Source organism: Glycine max, chromosome 2 (genome assembly GCF_000004515.6).
Source record: "Glycine max cultivar Williams 82 chromosome 2, Glycine_max_v4.0, whole genome shotgun sequence".
Classification (NCBI taxonomy): Eukaryota; Viridiplantae; Streptophyta; class Magnoliopsida; order Fabales; family Fabaceae; genus Glycine; species Glycine max.
The window spans coordinates 870,439-893,155 of record NC_016089.4 but is presented as its reverse complement, the minus strand read 5'-3'; the positions used below and the strand labels follow the sequence as shown (position 1 = coordinate 893,155).

The window sequence follows — 22,717 nt, the reverse complement described above, 5'->3', positions numbered from 1 at the left end:
TCTGTTAGCAATTACATATCCTCATACTCATTTTTAGACATGTACCAATAGACTCCGCATGGGACTCACTGGAGCTTCAGTTTCGAGATGGTTTGGCAAATTTTACTTGCTAGGATCTAAATCCAAACATTTCTGACGTGCTCAAAGCAGGGTTACGAATTTGGGATTGCGGGTTTAAGAAGAGACCTTTAACATTATGTCGGATGCGTTTATTTTACATTAAGATCATCCACCAGAGTTATACATGATTAATTAACAGTAATTCAATCAATGTTTGGAGAAAATGAAATCTCCATGAAAATAATCAGGTATGTTCACTTTTAGAAATGTAGCCCTGCTATAAAAATCAGGACAATCATAATAAAATTTAGGTGTAGCTTTTGGCGAATGTAGCAAATCTTTCCAAACCACGTGTAAGTAAACCTTCAAGGAAAGGTTGCAGTGCCTGCAAATTATATCATGAAAGGGGAAAAACATGAGAAAAGGTTCTAAAGCGGTATCAAAGGTGAGAATATGAATATTCACATACAGCATCTATTATAACCGAGTGAGAGCCAAGAAAAACGAATAAACTAGGAAAACGTTTTACCCATTTGGCTTACTTTTTTCCTATCCCCTAAATTTTGCTAGCACTAAATGAAAATTGGAGATTCTTTCACGGTTTTTGTCAACTTAAGCTGTTAAAAACTTTTTTTTTTCCGTGTCAGATTATACTCACCGATGCCACTGGAGCTAAAAGTTGAGGAACCTCATATGAGACTGTCAGCTGTAAGGGACAAAAATGCAGTAGTTAGCGCTTGACTAAGGGCCACTGAGGTAGAAAAATGGACAAAAAAGCACTATATATTATCACTTTGTAAGTTCTCCTAATTGGTTGTTAGAAGTTAAAAGCGTGGAAAAAAATGTAAATGGGACCAATAAGAAAAATTATTACATAGGATGCATACATGTGGTGCACCACCTAGTTGTGCACTGGACTGATAGGACTAGGCGATTAGTTGGATCATTACTATTAGGAACATGCAGCTAGTTTGACAAGCACCGCTTTGTGAGAATTACAATCTATATAGGTTTGCCCGATTTTTTTCAAAAAATTGAAGCATGGGATCAAAGTATGAAACTCCGCAGATACCCATCTACGCATATACGCAACATTGGTAGATAAAAATTATCCAAGAAAGATCAAATGCTTATAAATATGAATATGATAGGGGTAAAACATGCAAAAAATTGTATAAAGGACCTTACTTCTACTACACATGATGAAGGACCTTTTGGATAGAATCGCACAGCACCTCTGTCACATGAGAAACCAAGCAATCAAAAGTCTTAAAAATACTGAACAATGTATCCATGCAACAGTCTCTTTAGTAGCCATAACATTTAATTTTGTTTTAATGACACATTAATCTAAGACAATTGCTGATGAAACCTGTGGTTCAAGTGTGAAAGCAAAAAAGGATGTGATAATGGATCAGTAACAAAAAGGGCCCACAATATGGAAAGCTTGTTCAAGAAGGAATAAGTGTGGTTCTGGGTTGAGTTAGTTAGCTTAGGTGGAAATGGTTAGCATTTTGGAGGAATGATTCACATGATGCAAGAGGGTAATTAGGGGGCCGAGGTGCATGGGAGAAGGGATGTCATGAATCTTGGATTTGTCATTGAGAATATTTGCTCTAAGGAGCTAGGCTCTGGCCAGGCCTGTTCATGGTTTGGATTAGCACAGAAAACTGAGTTGAATTTAAAATCAATACCAAACTGTTTTTTTGGTTTGGTGCACTGTATTCTAAAATTCAAACTGAACTAGTTTATAGGATTACTGAACTGAATTGTTCTTGTGCTCTGGATTGAACTGAGCTGGGAAAAAGCTCATTAAAAGAAAAGCTCATTACCTCCGGGGAGAAAACCGAATCGAACTGGAAAACTGTACTGCTCATACCAAACCAAACTAGAAAAAAGTTTGCGTGAACCAAACGGAACTGTTTCTTTAGTTTGATTTTTTTTTAACTTACAGATTAGTTTGTTTCATGGTTCAATTTGGTTCAATAATACTTTCTGAACAACCCTAGCTCTGGCATAGTGATGTGAACCCAAGAAGGCTTAGAACCTTTGATCCCACAAGCACTTGAATTTCACCCACCCCAAAAAAGCTAACAATCAGGTTTGGTGATCCCAGCCCTTGATTCTCATCACATAGGCTGTTTCTATGAAAGCTTTCTTGAAAATGAATAAAATCAGACTAAACCACAACCCTCTAGGTTCCTGTCAAGTGCTAACCATGGTTTATGCAACAAATATATTTTCCACAATAAGATAGTTTGAACAAGATACAACTAGGAATTCTTTAATCACGCTAGAAGCATTTCATTTCACATTCCTAGAGTTCACTGCCAGTGCACACTGCACAGGCATAGATTTATCTAATATCATAATGTAGAAACATACAATACGTGACACAAATAAAGGAAAGGTGGAAAAATTTAACCTAATAACTAAATAGAAAGTTTCACTGCTATAAAGGTTGATGGGTCTTTTTATTCCCATAAATTACATAATACTATGCAGTATATATAGCTTGGATGGCCACAAGTTTCAGGTCAGGCTCTAGGAGTTTAAATTCTAAAATGCGATATAAAGGATAGTCAACAAAGAAACGTGCATCTGAACTTTTCTTTGCTGTCATACATCTCAAATATCTTCACACAATGTTGAACTACCAAAATTTCCACAAAAAAAGTTAATCAATAACATGATATTCACTTAGAAAATGTCCTTGTAACTTACCTGTTTTGAAGACCTTCCATAGATCGCCAGTGGATTTTCTGATTTGGAATGGGCTGCAAGAAGGTGATATAATATGAATAACAAATACCAATTGTAACTAAAGAGAATTTATTGAGAAAAAAAAAAGTATAGTATTAGGTTGGGGATCTTTTCCTGCATATTACGAGCAAGCCAAGAGAATTCAATATCACGACCAAATGCCTTATACTTCAAGGACCATCGTGACAGGTCAGGTTTGTCTGGCAATATCTGTGAAACAAACCCAACATTTGCATAAAATCAAAATGCAAGAGGAAAAAAAAATCATTTGGATCCAAAGCAAGAATGCCTAGATGGTGATCCTAATGTCATGTTATCCTCCCTTAGCAACAAGGCAGGGGATCTTAGGTTTCAAAATACAAGCTAAATGTTTGACTTAACAAAGAAAAACAAGCAAAAACCATATCTTTTGTGTTACACTTAGCAGACAATCATTACTGATTATGACAGGCCAGAGCAAACGCAGGAAAGATTGTGCCTTGAATACTAAATTTACTAAATTACTTCACTTCAAAGTGCCTAAAGGTGTATTCTGCTCGCTTGCTTGAAATAGCTTGACGGATAGATTCTATCCCTTGAAATTTATTAGGTCCCAAAATATACCCAGATATTTTATGATGCTAAGAAAAACATAAGTACGTGTTATAAGCAATGTAAACAACTAAGGGACTTCATTTACCCCACTCCCTCACAAGACTCAATTTCGGTAATTAAGAAAATTGATCTTTAGAATAGAGGGTGAGAAGGAAAGCAAGCACACACCTTAACAGAAGAAATAAAGGGCATCCAGTTTGGGATGGCTTCGCGATCAGAATAACAAGTATAGGCTACAGAGATGGGCACATCAATCTCCATCTTAACCCTGAAATTGGAAATATTATTTTCTTATTGAAAGTGGGGAAAACAAAAAAGTAAAAACTGATAGGAATTGGAAACAACCTCGTCGTCTAATTCTAAAATGAACGAAATTGCAAGACCACCTATGACCTAACCAACACCTTGCCTGATAAAAAAAATACCATTACGAGTGGAAGATGGTTTCTAAAGCACTCATCCAATCATGCCTTACTATAGAAATGTGAAATCATGGAAAATGTAAAATTGTCACTAAATCGTATTTATAGTAGCTGAGATATGAATAGTAAATTTATAATGAAAGAAACAAAAAATGAGTAGATGATAGATATGAAAAATTAATCGGTAATAGTAATATGTAAAATAGAAAGGGAGATAGATACGTGCAATCCTGCCACTCCATGACGGGGGAAAAGCGCTTGAAGGCATGGAAGGTGGTTGAGGTTCGTTTGGAAGAAGTGTGACTGAGCTTGAAGAGGAGGAGATTGGAGGAGAGTGGAGTAGCGGGGAAGCTTGTGGAGGTGGAATTGGCGCCAAATGTGGTTCTACTTCTACTTTTACGTGATGACGACAAGGGGGTCAAAGCTTGTGTTGTTGTAATAGACATGGTTTAATTTTTCAGAATTCAGACACAGCTCTCTCTCTCTCTTCGTGAGGATTTGTCATACAAGAATCAGCATCGCACGTTCATGTTCCAATGTTGCTGTGACGCTGATGGATCCCACTTAATTATGTTTTGTTTTCTTGGTGAATACTTAAATGCAATCTTGGGCTTTTCCAATGCACGCAGCGGCCCAAACCAAATTTAATTCATCAACTGTTCAAACTTATGAGCCTTGAAACAAGATAGATACACAAATTTAACGTTTTTTTTTCAAGAATATTATTTTTACAAATATATGATTATTTTTATATACTAACTATTATATATATATATATATATATATATATATATATATATATATATATATCCACTAACATATAACTTTTTTTGTCCCCGATAAAAAAAAAACTACGATACCCCTAATCTATTGGGTCAAACTTGAATAGTTTACAAATAATTTAATTCATTTACATTGTTATTGTTTATTTCTAATTAGTCGAGGGTATAAGTTTTTTTTTTTAATAGTGGTAGTCATTAAAATTATGAGATCATGCAAGTTTGACAATGAAAAAAAGAAATTTCATATCAGAGCATGATGTTCATTTTCATAGTTTTGCTTTTCAATCATATTCTCATTGAAAATTCAGAGTAAACCGTAGCAAGACCTGCTAAACAAAAGATTGAATACATATAATCGCAACTTTTTCATCAGGCAGCAAGTTGCTAAAATCCTAAACGACAGTATAGTCCCAAATCTCAATAACATGAAATGATAACATGCAGGATTTTGATTAAACTTTTTTTTAGAAAAAAAGAAGAAGAAGAAACTGGAAACAAAGTAACACTAAAGTGCTATATGTCTAGATTGGTTAATTTTTTGAAAATAGTATTATTTTTATAATTAACTTATTAATAAGGATGGGGATAGAACGCAGCTCCATCCCTATCTATAGAAACAAATGAAAGCCAACAACTTATCAATGTTAGATTTTGTATTGTTTTACGTAACGGACCTTTAATCTTAGCATTTTATTTTAATAATTCGAATCATTTTGTATAGACACATTTTTCACCTTTTTTTTTTCAAGACAAATGAAGAGGTCAATTAAGTAAATCATCAATCAGCGACCAAAAGCCAAATCTGTAAGCAGACAACTTCTAAAGAATACAATATAACTCAAACAGAGTACCACGTTTTATTTGACTGGTCGTGTCGTGACAAATATACAATTGAATTGAATTGGCCAAGAAGACTAGAATACAAAGGTGAGAGAACAAAAGAATGATTACATCCCAAAGGAAAACAAATAAAAGAATGAAGCGATCATATTTTGTGGCAAAACAAAAAGGATATACGAGAAGAAAGAAAAGTACTTATTAATTTGCAGGTATGAACAACTTAACCAAACAATAGCCGGTGAGTTTTGGGAGAAGGAATCAATGAAGCAGGTGCAGAGTTAATTAATTAACGACGCTACAGCGGGTCCTGATCTCGCCTTGTGAGCCAGTTAGCACTTGGATGGAACCCATATGCACCATTGCCTTAGCAAACTTACGTGCCCATTTTGAACCATGTTTAGCATTGGTTAGAACCATTGGTCTCGTTGAGGGGCTGGTCAACAACGTCTGATCTGAGGTCAACAAACCACGCTGGTTCTTTAGCAGTGCGTAGTAGTTGTTGTCCAAACGGTTAGGCGTGGAAGCATCAAGCACCACTGTGTTATCACTCCGAGGCAGACACTTGGTTTTCAACGACGTAGCAAACTTGGGATCCATAGAAGGGTCTTGAGGAAACGTGGCATTGAAAGAGTACAAGCGGTCGGAGAAGGAGGAACAGTGCGAGACACCAATAGAATGTGCTCCAGACAGTGTCACCATTTCATCTGCAGACAACCCTTTTTGTTCAAAGTTACTAATGAGTTGTTGTGTGTTGAATGTTGGACGAGGCAGTTGTGACGCTTCGTCTCTGATAGAGACACGACCATCTCTGCGTCCAGCTGGTACTACATAGTTTATGCCTCCGACTCTGTTGGTGCTGTCTCTAGCAGCAAAAGCAAGAATGTCAGAACAGGACACAGTGTGAGGACACTCTGCCTCTATTTGGGCCTTGGCCTCATCGATCACTTCGAAGCCACGCAAGCTTGGGTTGTTGGCAGGGTGCTCTCTCTCTGATGGGTTACCCGCTGTGGATTCTAATAGTACAGAACCATCACAACCCTGCATATATATAGCAATATAATTAATTAAGCATCAACTTCAGAAATGGATTTGCACTATACATGACTATATTAAGATGAAGTAGTTAATTACCCTGACAAAACAATCATGAAAGTGCATTCTGATCAAACCAGCAGCGATGCCCGGGTTGAGAGAAACAGCTTTGTTTACAGCTCTTCTCACTATTGCCTCCGCAGATGGACACGTAGTTTTGTAGAAATCCACCTTCAAAGATGCGGAGGCAGATGAGACAATTAGAACAAAGCAACAGAGCATTACATGCATGTGTAGAACCATTATATTGTTGTGTGTATGTAATTTATGATTGCAGTGCACAGTAGTACTAGATGTGTTGTGTGTTTCAGCCTTCAATGACAACAAGTAGTGGGAGAAGAGAGAAGGGAGTGATATATGTGCAAGTATGTTTGAAGTGGAGGTGGAGGTTGAGAGAATTTGAGCTTGGTGAATTATATATATATATAGGTTGAGAATTGTGAATTCAGGAGGTGAGAGTAGGTCTTACTTTTGAAACCAAAACGTGTGTGTGGCTGTATCCTGCAGCATTTGATGGTGGTTGAAGCAATCTGCTTTTGAACTCTTCTTCTGGCCCATCATGCATGCTTGTGTTCATACTATTACTGTATCCACCTCTCTTTATGTCTCATTCTATTTCGTAAGTATTTGGATGATGACTATTAACAGCAATGCAATAGCCACTTGAGCTTACGGAGAACTTTTCTATTCTTTGATGGCTGCAATAACTGCATATGGCATTTTGATATAGTTTGATAACCTGGACGGCTGGACCTGGTAATGGCAAAGACTATTTCTTTTAGAAAAATTTAATTAGGACATTTCGTTTTGTCACAAGAAGAGAAAAGTCACTCTTAATACTTAATATATGTAATTGATAATGCCACAAGAAAAAAAAAATACTATAAAAACTAAGACCTTCTTCCTTAATATCACTCGGTTGACCTCAAAATACACACTCGTGCATTTGTACCTTGGAGGTATAAATTAAAAGTTAATTTTAACTTATATTTATCATTAGTGTTGAAATGTAAGTTTCATATGCTTGAGTTATTCAACTTAAGAAAATGATTGATAATTCAGTTGGATTGCCCCTTTGACTTGTATGCTTGCGTGTATTGTTCTGAAATCAATTATGCAAATATTATCATCACTGAAATAGCCTTTTAATAGTTAATTTAATTATCTTCAAGAAATTTCTTCATTTTTAATCCTTGGCTCTGATATCTCTTACATATATTAGTTTAAGACTTTAATTTTAATGACTATCACTATAAAATAAATTATATCCTTAACCAATTAGAAATAAACAATAACAATATAAATGAATTAAACTATTTGTCAACTATTTAAGTTTGACCAAATGGATTAGGAGACATACTTGATTTCTAATCAGAATAAAAAAAATATATTTAAGATTGACTCATTAAATGCAATGCTCAACCAAACTTGTTGCATTGTTCTTGATTTTGATGAAGATGGATCCACTATATTTGGTGATATGTCTTGACAAAATTGTTAAGGAATTACAAACATGTATATATGTGGGATATGTGCAGTAGTTTCGCTTGTCTTTTCTTGTACTTGAGTTGGCTAGGCTTGGCCTGGATGCATAGAAGAGCTTGTTGAATGTTACAATGTTAGATAGTAATGCAAGAAAATAGTCCAAGTCTTGCCAGTAGAGTAACACTCGTTGGAGGAGCCATCAAGGGGTGATTACCATACGAATAAGGGCAGATAAAAAAATGAGCAGCAGAGTAACACTCGTTGCTATATTACATTTCTTTCCTGACTAGCACCTTAAGTACTTGTGGCAGGTGATTAGGGCAATTAGGTTCCTGTCTCTCATCTTCCTCACAATTCTGTAACTATTTGCCTACCTGCGTGACTATTGTTATGTAGAAAACGTATCCGGGGCATTCTTATAAAATAAAGCTCATCTATATGACATTTTTTACATCTTGGTTTGTCAATCTTTATCCTTTTTGGCATTTTCGTCTGTTGATTTTTCTTTATGTTTTGTTACTCACGATGAAGCGAGAAAGAATTAAGATAAGTACGACATAGGCTTGGATACAAGGAACAAGTTGATTTTGCCATTAGATTAAATAGAGAGAATAATTGAATATTTATAGAATAAACCCAAGGCATGGTAGCATAAGTTTCCAAAAGATAAAACATATATATTACCACTGGCTTAAGGAAAGACTGTTGTATTCAACCAAAATAGTGGTCGATAGAGATGAAGAAAACTTCTCATATTTTTGCTACACTCGACAAGGATATTATAATTTTTATCTCTTGACTTTTAACTTTCTAGTTTTTCACCTACATGCAACAATGCAATATCTTAAACCATCTCTAGGGTGGAGGGTACGGGTATAGTAAGCCGAGCAGGGGCTTCCTATATATCAACGATCATGAATTCTAAACCCAGATCACCTGAATGTTTCAATGGTATAATATAATCATTTAAAAATCACGCGTCATTGTATTGGAAAGGATAATCACAATATAATAAATAGTGATACATTAAACCATACAACAAATTTGTACAAGGTTTCGTGATAGTAGTCACTTCACAAAGTGTTGGATACAATAGTGTACAGAGTTTAATATTTTACATGATGTACGAACCAAAGGTTTTTTCGGTGCTATAATACATGTAAAGAAATCCATCCTCATCCTTGAATGATCTATACACAGAGTCCATCATATTAGCTGCGATAATCACAAACACAAAAAATTTAACTTAACTACACCAACAACAACATTACTGTTGTTCACCAAAGGGGGTTAAACACCTCTGAGATTTTGCCAATGGATCAAAAACAACCACATAAGGGAACTTGATACCATACTTCAACTTGAATCTTAAGGTTTTGGGTTAAAGTGTGATGTCAAATTCGCTTTGTGGTTTATTCGGTATTGGTGTTAAATCTCCCTGGTTGTACCCCTCGATTGAACAATAATTACAAAATGGTAGATGAAGAAAGAAACCATTGGGTTTAAAATGCAAGTTTACCAGTTTGAGGCAAGGTATTCTTCACAAATACAAAGAGAGCTTTCCCAGGGGGCAGACTAAGTCTGGAACTCAAAATATGAATGAAATGCCCAACAGACAAGTCTCGAGGAACAAGGTATCTATCACAAACATTAAAAACAACAATCACGATTTCAAATTTATATACCTGCTATAGTTTATACATTTCTATATGAATTTATAAAATGTAATCACATATGCTCATAAGTCCCAATTCGATCTATATGGCTATAGACTACAGTTATCTCTTATTATCATGACTTCAATCATGCAGGATGGTCTTACTTTTTCTTCTCCAACTCAGGCAGATCGCATTTCGCATATCTTTCCACAATCACCTGCAGAAGGTAAAGAAGAAGAATCGAATCATAAAATGACCAATTTAGGGTTACGGAAAGCATGTTTACCGTTACCGTGTGGTTCTAGTTCTATATATTTGGCACATGAATCGAATCGTTCGTTATAAACAGTAGAGTGCAAGGATCAAGAGAGCTATAAGGATCCATCCACAAAGCGAGATTAAAAAGAGAATTATTAAAACAAATATTTTAAAATATATATAAAGAAAAAAGGAGAAGATGATTAGGATGAAGAAGGAGGCTTACGGGGACTCGATCGGGATATTTGGCCACAATATCCCGCGATTCTCCGAGCCTTTGTTCTGCGCAGAAATCAAATAAAGTCTCAGATGATGGTAATAATAATAAAATAAAATAGGTGATGATCAAGTCTCAGAAACGACGACGAATTGAAGTTGAACTTACCCAAGGTATACTCATCCCTGAAGCTCGAACTTCCTCCCATTCTTAGGTTGTTGTGCAGCTCAACCCTTTCTTCCAAATTCCAATAATTCTAAACACAAAACGTTATTTACGTTTCAGATATAGATGACAGGTCAGTATATTCATATAACGTAAATATAGTATATATTATATAATGATGAGAAAATAAATAATTGTGCGGGGATAGCTCAGTTGGGAGAGCGTCAGACTGAAGATCTGAAGGTCGCGTGTTCGATCCACGCTCACCGCATTATTTTTTGAAAAGTAAAGCCTTTTATGGGCCATGCAATTAAAGGAATAAGCCCAGTCTCTCACCATTCTCAGCCCATGAATGAATTTTTTTTTTCCGCTAAATTTTAGTACGACAATGTCGTTTCTTGTCAAATTTTAGTATCACAATGTCAACTTTTACTTGTCTAAAGTGATAAAAAAAAATGTATATTTCAGAGATTAAAATATACCAACCACAGTTAATTTTTAACCGGCAATTAAGATTGTATTAATTTCATAATTTGTCATAAATACTTTTTTTTATTAGGGTTGAGTACTACATTCTATGAAAAAATTATAATCATTTATATATAAAATATTACTCTTGAAATTTGATATTAAATCAAGAGTATATATACTTAGTGCAAAGATATGAAACGGTGAAAGTATGAAAATATAGGGTTCATCAAGTGGTTGAAAAATGATGAAGTGAGAAAGAAGAAAGAAGTATGAATTTAAATCTACTAAATTAATACTTCTAACAAAACTAACGAATTAACATATGTCATTAAAAAATTGGTACACAATATTAATTTAACGCGTGGTTCTAATACAAAGTTTTTTTTTTTCTTTTTTGACGGAGGTTCTAATGGAAAGCCAAAAAATTATGCTTTAATAAATAAAACACCAAGTAGTCTTAGCCAATTAGAATAATGCTTACCAAAATTTTGTAGTGCTTATCTCATCACAATCATATTGATGACACAAGCTTGTTTCGATTGAATTTGTCTCTTAATTCATTTGGCAAACGATCGATCTCAGTCAGAACAACTAGTATTGCCAAATCTGGACCAGAACTGTCGTGTGCAATAAGGACTAAGGAAGCATCGTCTACTCCAATTATCATCAACGACCACGCAAGATGTCACTGAATTCTTTTTCAATTTTTAAAAACTTTCTTTATTCTTTGTTTTTTTTTCTTTATCCAAACGTAACACTTCATTTGAAAACAATGAAATTGAAAAGAAAGAAAAAAATAGGGAAAATAAAAAGCAAAAAGATGAATTTTGAAATGTCTTTGGAAACATTAAAATGGAATAGAAATAAAATAAAACCGCAGTGTTCTACATTTTTTTATTCCCTCGCCCAAATGAACGGAAGTAAATAATAGAATTTTTTAATTAACTGATGAGTTAGAATTCTTTAACAAAATAAATAATAGAATGACTTCTTAAAAAAATGATTAAGTGATAGTGAAAATTGATTATTTGACAACCTTAGATTAGCATTTGACTGTTTTCATGTGAAATTAGATTGTTTGTTAAGGAAAATAATTGAAAATAATTTTTTATTTTATTTTTCCTTATGTTTCTCAAATTAAAAATCCTGAAATTTTTTTTTTCGTATATATTCTATTTATTTTCTTAACCTGATTGAAGTTGGCGAGAGTTGAGACTAGTGACGGGAAGGATCCGGTAACATGCACCGCGAATTTATGCTTACGCAATTATTTGTCTCTCACTCGCGCACCAACCTTGACAAATCGCGTCCCTTCGTTTGGCCGTCAAATCTAACGGCGACAGTACTTCGATGATCACAGCTTCCGGTAGCTGGTCACGCGCGGCGTTACTTGGCGTCTAGAAATAGAGAGTCTTTGGAGGAGTGTCAGTGTGATTCCGCATTCACTTGGTGTCCACTCTTTATTCCAAAATCCAAAGTCTCTCTCACCACAACAGCTACACATTTTCCTTTGTTTCATCAAGTTTGGTCTCAATCACGCACTGTTTTAAATTAAAACTACAATTTTCTAAACATATCGTTTTATTCTTTATGTTACGTCAAAATCTATATTCTATACTACTTTTTGTCAAATGCTGAAGGAATTAATCTCATACTTTGTTAACGTCTTGGCTGATTTTCTTTTCCTAGCTAAACTTTCAGAAAGCAAAGATAAATTATTTCAGGATTTTCCTTCAATTTGCTTCTCCGAATCTTTTGATTTTCAAGCTTTTGAGCCATGTTAGACTGAACATTTTGTTTTCTATTTTGTGTAGCTTGAGAAATGGCGACAGAGACATTTCTATTCACCTCTGAATCTGTCAACGAGGGACTCCCTGACAAGCTGTGCGTGCGACCATATCTCTGATGCAGTGCTCGATGCCTGCCTTGAACAGGATCCTGACAGCAAGGTTGCCTGTGAGACATGCACCAAGACTAACATGATCATGGTCTTTGGAGAGATTACAACCGAGGCCAACGTAGACTATGAACACATGCCGCAACGTTGGATTTGTCTCTGATGATGTTGGTCTTGATCCAGACAAATGCAAGGTGTTGGTCAACATTGAGCAGCAGAGCCCTGATATTGCTCAGGGAGTGCATGGCCACTTCACCAAGCGCCCAGAAGAAGTTGGTGCCGGTGACAGGGTCACATGTTTGGATACGCCTCTGATGAAACCCCTGAATACATGCCATTGAGCCATGTCCTTGCAACCAATGAACACAAGTGACAGTAGAGTACTACAATGAGAATGGTGCCATGGTTCCAGTTTGTGTCCACACTGTCCTAATTTCCACTCAGCATGATGAGACTGTCACCAATGAACAAATTGCTAAGGATCTTTAGGAGCATGTTATCAAGCCTGTGATTCCTGAGAAGTACTTGGATGACAAGACCATCTTCCACCTTAACCCTTCTGGTAGATTTGTCATTGGTGGCCCTCATGGTGATGCTGGTCTTACCGGAAGAAAGATTATCATTGATACTTATTGTGGCTGGGGTGCACATGGAGGTGGTGCTTTCTCAGGAAAGGACCCTACTAAGGTTGATAGAAGTGGTGCCTATGTTGCAAGGCAGCAGCAAAGAGTATTGTAGCAAGTGGACTTGCACGCAGGTGCATTGTTCAAGTTTCTTATGCCATTGGTGTTCCTGAGCCTTTGTCAGTTTGGAACTGGAAAGATTCCAGACAAGGAGATTCTTCAGCTTGTGAAGAAGAATTTTGACTTTAGGCCTGGGATGATCACCATTAACTTGGACCTTAAGAGGGGTGGCCATAGGTTCCTCAAGACAGCTGCCTATGGACACTTTGGAAGGGAGGATCCAGACTTCACCTGGGAAGTTGTTAAGCCACTCAAGTGGGACAAGCCTCAAGCTTAAGCTTTTGTTTGATGAGTGGGAGGAAATTTTAATCATGTAGTAGAGATTGATTAAAATTTACTGTAACCCCTATTGCTTGGATGTTTGGTATTGGAGGGGGTAAATTTTTACCCATTCAAAATAAAGTGTTTTGGTAGACAGTTTTATATAAGAAATTGTTTTCTATTTTTATGTTTGCATTTATTTAAATAATTATATGTACAAACTAAAAATAATTGAAATTTTAAGTAAGCTAAACCCTTGTCAAAATCTGTTTGTCCGGGAATAAACAAATGCAATAATTTTATAAAACCAAGATTCTTCTAAACTAATTGATTGCTTCCTCGCATTCATTTTTCTCCCGTTAGTAGCCAACCCCACTCCACCAACACCAAAATAAAAAACAGAAATAAACATCATTTCTTTTTCCTTCCAAGTTAAAACCAAGGCGAAATGAATTAAAACGTTTCCAAGGTATGGCAACATGGGTATTTGATTTTAGCTTTATTAAAACAAATTGAAGACTTTTGAAATAAATAAATCATATACCCATCTAGCCTCAAATTGCAAATACCAAACCAATGTTTTTTTTTTTAACAGGGCTTTAATGCCTTAATGTATATTTGCTCTTCAACCACAGAGCATTTACATTAAAGAAGCAAATATAAGGTTAATTTGGTGATGAAGGAAGAAGGGAGGAGAAAGGGATCGGGATTCAAATATTTCATTGACAAACAAATTAATTAATATTGACCGATAAAAAAAATTAGATGCAAATTGTCTTTAAAAGCTGTCCACTCAACTAATGTGTTGTATTATACAATTTGAAAATGGTAAACCATAAATAAACGAGCCACTGTTGCTTGCTTAAACGAGCCACTGTTGCTTACTTGCTTAATTGTCTCTAAAAGCTTGGCATTCCTTACAATTGAAATCACTTGTACTGTTGTACACATTTGCATTGACTTATCATGTAATCAAATATTTTTATTCAAAATAACTTATAATTAAAATCTTTTTAGGACATTTTTTTTTGGTGGGGGGGACTTACAATTTAAACAAATCCAAACATGCTACAAACCTTGACATTCAATATTTCAATTTAATTACCATATAAACGAACTCGTCATTTAATCAAGAGTCAAGACAAGAGTGTAAGATTCCACACAAGTATTACACTAAAATATAAATATCCAGCCAAATAAAGTTTGAAGTAGAGTTGCATCTACATACATTGTACAAGGATGGCCATTTAAGGATAACAAATACGCAAATAAAATTGCACAGTTTCGCTAATACAAAGAACCAGTCCTACAGGAAATCTCGGTCATTCAGTCTATGAACGCATCCTTACATTACCTATCAAGTTTTATTGAGTTGCAAGTTAATGAACCTTAGCTTGTTCCAAAGTCCAAATTTTCCCATCTGAAGGGTCGGAACATACATATGACTTCAGGTGAGCTTTTAAACAGAAGGGCCACACAGACACAGACTGCCGCTATTGCCACCATTGAGAGCATTGCAGGTCTGTATACCATAGACCTGCCTACTGCAGTTCTGCAAGAAATTCTGTTGTCACAAAGCTTACAGTGCCCTTGGCCACGCCTTACTTCAGGCTTTCCAATCTCAAAGATAGTGGATAACTCATTTTGCTTCTTGTTTGTATTGTTCTCTGTCATATTGCTTGGAATCTCAACCACCACATGAGCTGCTCCTTGTTTCTTGTTAATTTTTTTCTGCACCAAGTGAATGTAAGCATAATGGCCACGTAAACGGGCATAATCCTCAGGTGTCGAACCTGTGCTGTCACGAGCATTTTTCCACGCTTCAATTCCAACCTGTATTAAAAACTCCATGTTACTAATGTAGCACTAACCTGAACCCAAGATTTCCAACAATGCATAAAATAGAATATCACTTTCTATCCAGGTTTCAGGTCATTCAAAATCGGATAATACTGGTGCCTTTGGTAGGTCAACCAGCTATAGAGATTGGTTGTCTCCAAACAACACAAATTAATGATACCCAAACAAATTTAAAAAAGGAAGTATGCAATGGTGACAAAAATTCAAATACTGTAACAGCTAAATGCAGGATTTAGAAACATAATGTGCAAGAATTAAATCCAGTGATGAAGGTCCAAATAAAACTGGGAAGAAAATCTCCATAGTAAAAGAAGTCTATCCTCGGAGTGATATAATATAAAGTAACAGAAATTTTACCATGCAAGGATCATTAGTCAAAGCATCAAGTACATCCTCAGAACCATCTTTCCCGGCTGCTATATGGAGTGGTGTCAAACCAGCAGTACCATCAACATCAGGTCTAAACAAGAAGGTCTGATTCTCTCCATCAACCAGTGCCTTCTCTTCAGGTCCTAGTTTATCAGAAATATTCTCAGGAACATATCTCAAAAGCAACTCCACTAAATGCTTGCTATTTCTCCTTACAGCTTTGTGAAGGAGACCCATCTCTGAAAGCGCAAGATACAAGGAAGGATGATCTCCTGTATTTACAGTTCCATCAAACAGTAGGTTCAACAGTTTTCTCACTGCTGCACACCAATCATGATCCATGGAAAACTCAATAAGCCACTTGAACCGTTTCAATGGAAAGAGATCCACACTAGAAACCATCCTTAATTTCAACTGGCTTCTGTGAAGAAGCCAACCCATTTCATGAATAAAATCCATGGCTTGATTTTTGGCTTTGATTTTTCCTGTCCCTTCAATATCTGGATCAGTTTCACTTAATTCTAGAAGAGGCTCAAGTGTACAGATTTCTGAGCAAACATCCTCCTCCACAACAATGAAAGGAAAAAAGCTGCTACTCAAACCCTGGTCCTCAATCTAGAAAATTAACAAAAAGAAAGTAGAAAAAATAAAGCTTAGCCACATAGCATTAGTACAGCATTGCTTATCTTCAGTTAAAAATATGGCACACTTATATGGATGTATGCTAGTGTCAATAAGAATCAGATATCACAACTTATGAGTTAGGACATCACTAACACTCAACAGTAACCAGTGTGTGTGAAAGTGTGCCATAAAAGTAAAAACAGGGTAATATATGAATTTGCTTATCCTCCTCATGGAAAAATTAGCCTGTCCATCCCTACTTTTTTCGGTAGATAATTTGGGAGAGAAGAAAAAGCACCTCAATAAATCCTCTTCCATTCATCACAGGGACAGAACATGAAAACTGGACGCACTGAAGTTCATCAGGTTCTTTGGAGCATTGATCCATTGACATATGATCATCTTCACAGACCAGATATTTCCCTTCTAAAGCACACATTAACCTGAGGGAAGGTTTAATGGTCATATACCATGGTAGTTTAACAAAAGTATAGATATATTTAAACAACATCCTGGAACTCAGAGAGTAGGTCCAGGTAACTTTCTAAGTAGGTATTTTAACTACAAACCATGCAAAGGATTGACAAGTCACAAAGCAATAAAGACTACCTAGTGGCAGGGCGTATCAGGTTGACACCCTTAACAGAAAATTGAGCTCTCTTTGATGCTGGTACAGCAATTGGACTAACAGTCAAAATCTTGCTATAATTGTTACTTCTGAAAGGTAAGGAGGTATCTATGACAACTTGACCTGCAGCATGAAAATTGCGGTAAGATAACTAGTCATTATTCCATATAAATAAATACTTTTATTCCCGAATGATATACAGATACAGTTATTTCATACATAAACCACAGTAACATAACAATTACAGCAATGTAGATTGTAGACAGCATTAAAAGCCCAATAAAATAAAATTAATGCTCAATGTTGTCCACCACCCAAAGTTATATATGTGGGTAAGACAAAAGTTAGATGTAGATACAAAAAGTCTTTAACATAGATGACTTGTCATGGCAAGGACTTCAAACTTTTAAACATATAATGAACTTAGTTGATTACTGAAAAAAATTTCTGACTCCTGTTATCTTGACCCCTAACAACAACAACGACAAAAAAGACATGGCAAGAGACCATTAAAAATGAAGGCCATCTGATGCTGCACCCTGATGTGAACCCATCCATTTCTCCAAAAAGTATCATCTGAGACATCCAACAGCCTATTCAAACTGGAAGTCAGATCATAGCAAAGCTGCAAAAAAGGGGGGAAAAGGCGTGTAAGGTCAATGGTGTCCCCTGTTAAAAGTACTAACCGCATGTAAATAGTTTTAGAAAAAAAAGGCTTACTTCCTCCCACAACGCCTCAGCCTGACGCAGATAAATGGTCAAAACAATACAACCAGGCCGTATGTAGCTCTCCATATCAGTAGGACTGTGAGATAACCAGTCAAGAATCTGGCAATTGAAACCCTCAAAGTGTTATTAAATATCACATGAAAGAAATAAATTGCAGTTACTCTCAGTTGCTTTAGAGAGCTTAAAGTACCTGTGCTCTAAGTACAAGAGGAAAATCATTTGGCTCTTTACCGAAGAGCTTAAAAACAATTCGATCTGTGCGACTCTGAATGATGGAAACAAAAAACGAAACATTAAATGGCAAGAATCTCAATAATAAATGAAATGTAAAAAAAAAAAAAAAAAAAAAAACATTGTTGAACAATGTAGGTAAGAAAAAGGGAAATAATTATCAATATTTATTAATTTATTTTTTTGTAATTTCATAGGTTTTCACTTAGCCACACCACCAAGCTGGCACAAGACAGCACCAAAACATCCTTTGTATTGAAAATCACATAATCATGGGGATGAATTGTTTGTTTGAAATAACAGTATGAGCAGAATGTAGAAAAGCCAATTCAAAATAATGCAGCAAGACCAAGATACCTGAGCTTCTCCACTGGAACTGGAAGGAGACTGGGCAGATGCAGAATCAGAATTTCCACTTGTTTGAGGTGGACTTGATTGATGGGAATCTTGTTGTGCCCATGGGTAATCAAGAGAGCTAGTCACAAGATTTGTAGAGACGGGCAATCTTTCTAAATCTTCCATACCATCATCTGAGTCAATATATATGTCATTCAAATCAAAATTATTCATCTTGATCTGTCCAGCGGTACTGTCTCTGGCTTCTGAGTAGGCCGGAGGACTGTTTGACATGCTGGGCTTTATAGAAGATGTAATTTGCTGATCAGAAGCCCCAGCATCATGTGCATGCATCACTTGTTGCTGCATTTTAGCCATAGATACAGTTTCATGTTGTCTTATATTGGATGGAGAGCCTTGAGAACCATTGGAGAATAAAGTTGACATCATCTCTGACTTCCTTGATGAACCATCTTCTCTCAACAAATTCTCTGGTTCTCGCAAAAGGTTAGCTATGTTCTTGCCCCCTTGTTCACCATTCTGACTAGCAAGACTCCTCAGAATATGAGTTAGTAGATCCTGATCTGTAGTCTGATCTGACCTGTCAGCTATAATTCATTAAAAAAAAGTCATTACCCATCCCCTAAAAAACCTCAATCATAGCAGAAATACAAATCAAAGAAATAGATGAGAATAGTCATATCAAGCAAACAAATTAGATGTCATAAAACCAAAAGGTTCCAAATGTCAGTCTAACAATAAGCCGCAGTAAATAAGTGCTTCAAATAATTAATCAAATGAGATCATAATCATAACATCACACATGATTGACACTTTTGCATAAGCAAAATATTTTTACCATCCCCCAAAAATGTATTGCATACAAATTGCAGAAAAATACCTATTCTCCAATGAAGGAGAACAAAAATTATTAGAGCCTTGAATCTTTCCTTTAGAGAGGCCAATCTCAGGCCACTTTAACAAAGATGGGCATAACTCATGTCAGTTTTAGAAAACCTCAACAATAAGATGGATTTATAAAGCTCATTTAATTACTGATTCCATCAAAGTTCCTCATATATCTTACAGTTAATTGGCATGCCCACAGGCATCAGATTATTATACGTACTCACAACATCAAACGCTCACAAATTATTTGACAAAACAACTCAATACCACTAGGAATTTCCACTGTATTATGGAGACATAGTGCATAATATTAATCAGTGGTGAAAATAACCAGGCTATTAGCAAGGCCTAAAAGCACTAAAAATTGATTTCATAGTGCACAATATTAGTCAGTGCCTAGTGATAAAACAAAGACACCAATTCAGAAAAACATCAAATAGCAAATAGTCGCCAGGTCAGAGAGCTAATTTAGACTTTTATTACTTTCTCCTCAGCAAAGTTGAGAGAACAGAAAGGTAATTAAGCTCGACCAGCAATTAAAGCACTAAAAATTGATTTCATGTGCTAATTGCAAAAGTAAATATTACTCACAAGTAGCAAGAACAACTTTCCAATGCATAAGTACTAGAATTTGAAAATTGAAACTCATTGAAAAGGTCCAGTCTTAGGAACTTAGGACTTTATGAGAGTTTAATAAGACAGAGCATCATATTGACTCAATTGAAGAACATTTGTCCCATATTTTGTCCGTCACCATATCCACAAAATCTTATTAGTTGAAATTAACCTTGTGATGAGGGCTAGCTAGGTAAAGTTGACTAGCACATAAAAACCAAGCTCAAACCATTTTCCTTGCTCTCTTCTAACCGGCTAGACGTTCTTCCTCTTGAAAACTAAACATATCTTACATATCAATCATTTAAGTCACCTTATAGAGCTTAAAGCTCAAAATTCAGTCCCTGCAAAAGCAAGGAAGAAAAAAACGTAAAAACCACTGTTTTCCCATCCCGTTTTCCATATGACACACTATTTCGTCTGCTACAGCCACTATCCCAGCTGCTATTTGAGCCATTACAGCCACGACACTGAACTGCACCATTACAGAGGTCCCTGTTCCACCATGGCGCTATTCTCAACCACAAACCAAACCAAACCAAATTCTTCAACATGAAGTGGAATAGGAACTTGAGGAAGGAGATAATTTCCTCAATGCATCTCTCCACTGAAGCAATGCACTGGCCCAGTTACAACTTGCAACTAATTTCGATTGGAAATTCAGACTAAGCCTATATTTAACATGTCTTGCATGACAAAATACAGGTTTTATAAAACCATATTTGCGCAACTGATCAAACTACCTTCCTGCAGCTATTAACATGGCAGTAATGTATAGGAAGGAATAGTTTAAATTATACCATACCATTCATCATTTCAAACTAGTGAGACAAGAATCAAGCAATGCCATACAAAATAATCAAGCATATAACATGAAATCAACTCCTATTGGCTCTAGTTACAAAGATAATGATTTAATGAAATACTCACAATGCATATTTGAAAGTATCTTCAATAAACTTATCAACAGATAGCTACTAGTCTGATCATCATTTAATGAACTTCCATTAGGAACAGCTTCATGATTTGTTTTCCTTCTTCGTTTATTATGCCCTGCCAAGCGTCTTCGGCAGCTTCTCTTTCCTTCATCAAACTCTTGAAGTAGGTGAAACCTGTTGATTGAGTAAGAGAGGGTTATTAAATAGAATGATTTAAACATTAAATGTTTGCATGAAAATAAATAACAAATGATATTCTGCTTTGTTCAGATATAATTTACAATTTTCAGTGATTTGCCACATCTTGATATCATAATTAATACCATTTATTCCCTTTATACACATTGTATATATATGAACCCGGTAAATAAAGAAGGTTAAATTACCTACTACATTGTTGACAGAATCTCTGCATTGCATTTCCCACAAGCGCCCTACTGGCCTTGGAGTGCATCTCACAAACTTTATGCCGTCTGTGATAATCCTTAGCTTTGCTCAGATCAGCACTGCAGTCCTCCACCTGACAAACAGCTCGATTTGAAGTACTTCCCGACACTCTACTTTTCTTCCCATTCGTACCGTCCCAGCTCCCAACTTCCCTATCCACCACTGCAGAAGCATGGCCACCAAGCTTTAAACTAAGAGTACCCCCTTCCTCATTCAACCCATCATCCTCCAGCACAATAACTCTCCTTTTCTTGTCCCCTTCCTTGTTCGCCTTGGGATCCCTAGGATCTACTTCCTCAGAGGTGGAAGAACTGTTGGAGGGGCCTCCGGCCACCGGGATCCCGGACCCAATAGGGAAAAATTGCTGTCCCACTCCAACACCATCGGCCGGCACCGGATTCAGCCGGCTAGCGATGAACAGATCACCATCCCATCTCCAATCATTCAAATCCCACTCTGAGGACCTCTTCCCCACACCCCTCAAATCCGAGGAAGCACCCACACCGTAAAAATGATAAGCCTCAGCTCCAAATTTAGCTTCCATGGTCAAAAACACAAACTACACAACTAAATTCAGTTACAGTACGAAATCAACAACACGGAATCACAATCAATTAACCTTACTTCACCCCCAACAGTCCCAAAAATAGCAAACCCACGCAACCATGATTCCAATTCAGTCGAATCCGCATGGCCACCACCAACACTTCCAATTTCCCAAGTCAACTAGAGTAACACAAACCTAGCTCAGCTCAAGTACCGCGACAGACACAACAACCTTCTTCAACTAAAAATTATCTAAAGAAACGCCAGGAAGAAAAAATTAAAATAATAAAAAAGGTTAGAAAGTAAAATTCAAGAAGAAATTGATGACGAAGCGAAGACAACGGTCGTACCGGTACGTGAGAGGTTTGGCGTGAGAAGCATAGCAGATCGGCGGCGAGTGGATGTCGGTAAGTGCGCCACGCAAATTGCCAACAGGTTCTGTGGACGGAAACGGTGCTGTTATTGATGATGATGATGATGGCGATGTGAATGTGAAGTTTATTTCTTTTTTATTTTCCCTTTGAGAAGGTATGGTACTATTATTCTATGGAAAATTAAAAAAAAATAATAATAATAATTCGTGAATGGTGGTGGGATTGGGAACAGTACACCCCACCAAGCACATAGTGGTGGGGCCAGTTGCACCCACTGCGTGTCCCTCGCTCTTTTTACGTTATGGAAGGAGGACCCATACCAAAACCAAAAGATAATCAAAGTTTATATTGGATTTAGTACTTTTAAAGTAATATTTTAAATTTTATAAATTAAAAAAATGTC

At 36.2% G+C, this 22,717-nt stretch overlaps 4 protein-coding genes, 1 non-coding gene and 1 pseudogene across 7 annotated transcripts; 2 read left to right on the top strand and 4 right to left on the bottom strand.

Annotated features, from left to right (window-relative positions):
- Positions 1–173: 173 nt before the first annotated feature.
- On the bottom strand, positions 174–4,414 carry LOC100790710 (uncharacterized). 2 transcript variants are annotated; one of them, XM_026124471.2, is made up of 8 exons: positions 4,062–4,196; positions 3,763–3,826; positions 3,586–3,685; positions 2,938–3,033; positions 2,785–2,837; positions 1,249–1,297; positions 719–766; positions 174–445 (listed from the first exon to the last, which is right to left on the bottom strand). In XM_026124471.2, the coding sequence occupies exons 3-8, from the start codon at positions 3,676–3,678 to the stop codon at positions 368–370; spliced, it is 417 nt and encodes a 138-aa protein (XP_025980256.1). In that variant the 5' UTR covers positions 3,679–3,685; positions 3,763–3,826; positions 4,062–4,196; the 3' UTR covers positions 174–367. The 2 variants fall into 2 exon arrangements, with proteins under 2 accessions (XP_025980256.1, XP_006574526.1); XM_006574463.4 differs by lacking the exon at positions 3,763–3,826 and having other exon boundaries at positions 4,062–4,414.
- A 1,041-nt stretch (positions 4,415–5,455) lies between these two features.
- LOC100790188 (peroxidase 5) lies at positions 5,456–7,486 on the bottom strand. 2 transcript variants are annotated; one of them, XM_006574462.4, is made up of 3 exons: positions 7,023–7,486; positions 6,593–6,724; positions 5,456–6,499 (listed from the first exon to the last, which is right to left on the bottom strand). In XM_006574462.4, the coding sequence occupies exons 1-3, from the start codon at positions 7,128–7,130 to the stop codon at positions 5,744–5,746; spliced, it is 996 nt and encodes a 331-aa protein (XP_006574525.1). In that variant the 5' UTR covers positions 7,131–7,486; the 3' UTR covers positions 5,456–5,743. The 2 variants fall into 2 exon arrangements, with proteins under 2 accessions (XP_006574525.1, XP_025980253.1); XM_026124468.2 differs by lacking the exon at positions 7,023–7,486 and having other exon boundaries at positions 6,593–7,015.
- Positions 7,487–8,997: 1,511 nt separating this feature from the next.
- Positions 8,998–10,429, bottom strand: ATG8i (autophagy-related protein 8i). The gene is made up of 5 exons (NM_001249031.2): positions 10,340–10,429; positions 10,181–10,236; positions 9,861–9,913; positions 9,558–9,676; positions 8,998–9,253 (listed from the first exon to the last, which is right to left on the bottom strand). Exons 1-5 carry the CDS (start codon positions 10,377–10,379, stop codon positions 9,153–9,155), a joined length of 369 nt encoding a protein of 122 aa, NP_001235960.1. The 5' UTR covers positions 10,380–10,429; the 3' UTR covers positions 8,998–9,152.
- Positions 10,430–10,534: 105 nt separating this feature from the next.
- On the top strand, positions 10,535–10,607 carry TRNAF-GAA (transfer RNA phenylalanine (anticodon GAA)). The gene has a single exon. It is a non-coding gene; the product is annotated as a tRNA-Phe (tRNA).
- Positions 10,608–11,880: 1,273 nt separating this feature from the next.
- On the top strand, positions 11,881–13,857 carry LOC100775578 (S-adenosylmethionine synthase 1-like; annotated as a pseudogene).
- Positions 13,858–14,863: 1,006 nt separating this feature from the next.
- LOC100814273 (squamosa promoter-binding-like protein 1) lies at positions 14,864–22,481 on the bottom strand. Its single transcript, XM_003518575.5, has 11 exons — positions 22,291–22,481; positions 21,334–22,192; positions 20,940–21,121; positions 18,507–19,093; positions 18,109–18,183; positions 17,910–18,017; positions 17,697–17,814; positions 17,171–17,312; positions 16,860–17,004; positions 15,926–16,552; positions 14,864–15,541 (listed from the first exon to the last, which is right to left on the bottom strand). The coding sequence occupies exons 2-11, from the start codon at positions 21,936–21,938 to the stop codon at positions 15,098–15,100; spliced, it is 3,033 nt and encodes a 1,010-aa protein (XP_003518623.1). The 5' UTR covers positions 21,939–22,192; positions 22,291–22,481; the 3' UTR covers positions 14,864–15,097.
- Between the last annotated feature and the right edge of the window lie 236 nt (positions 22,482–22,717).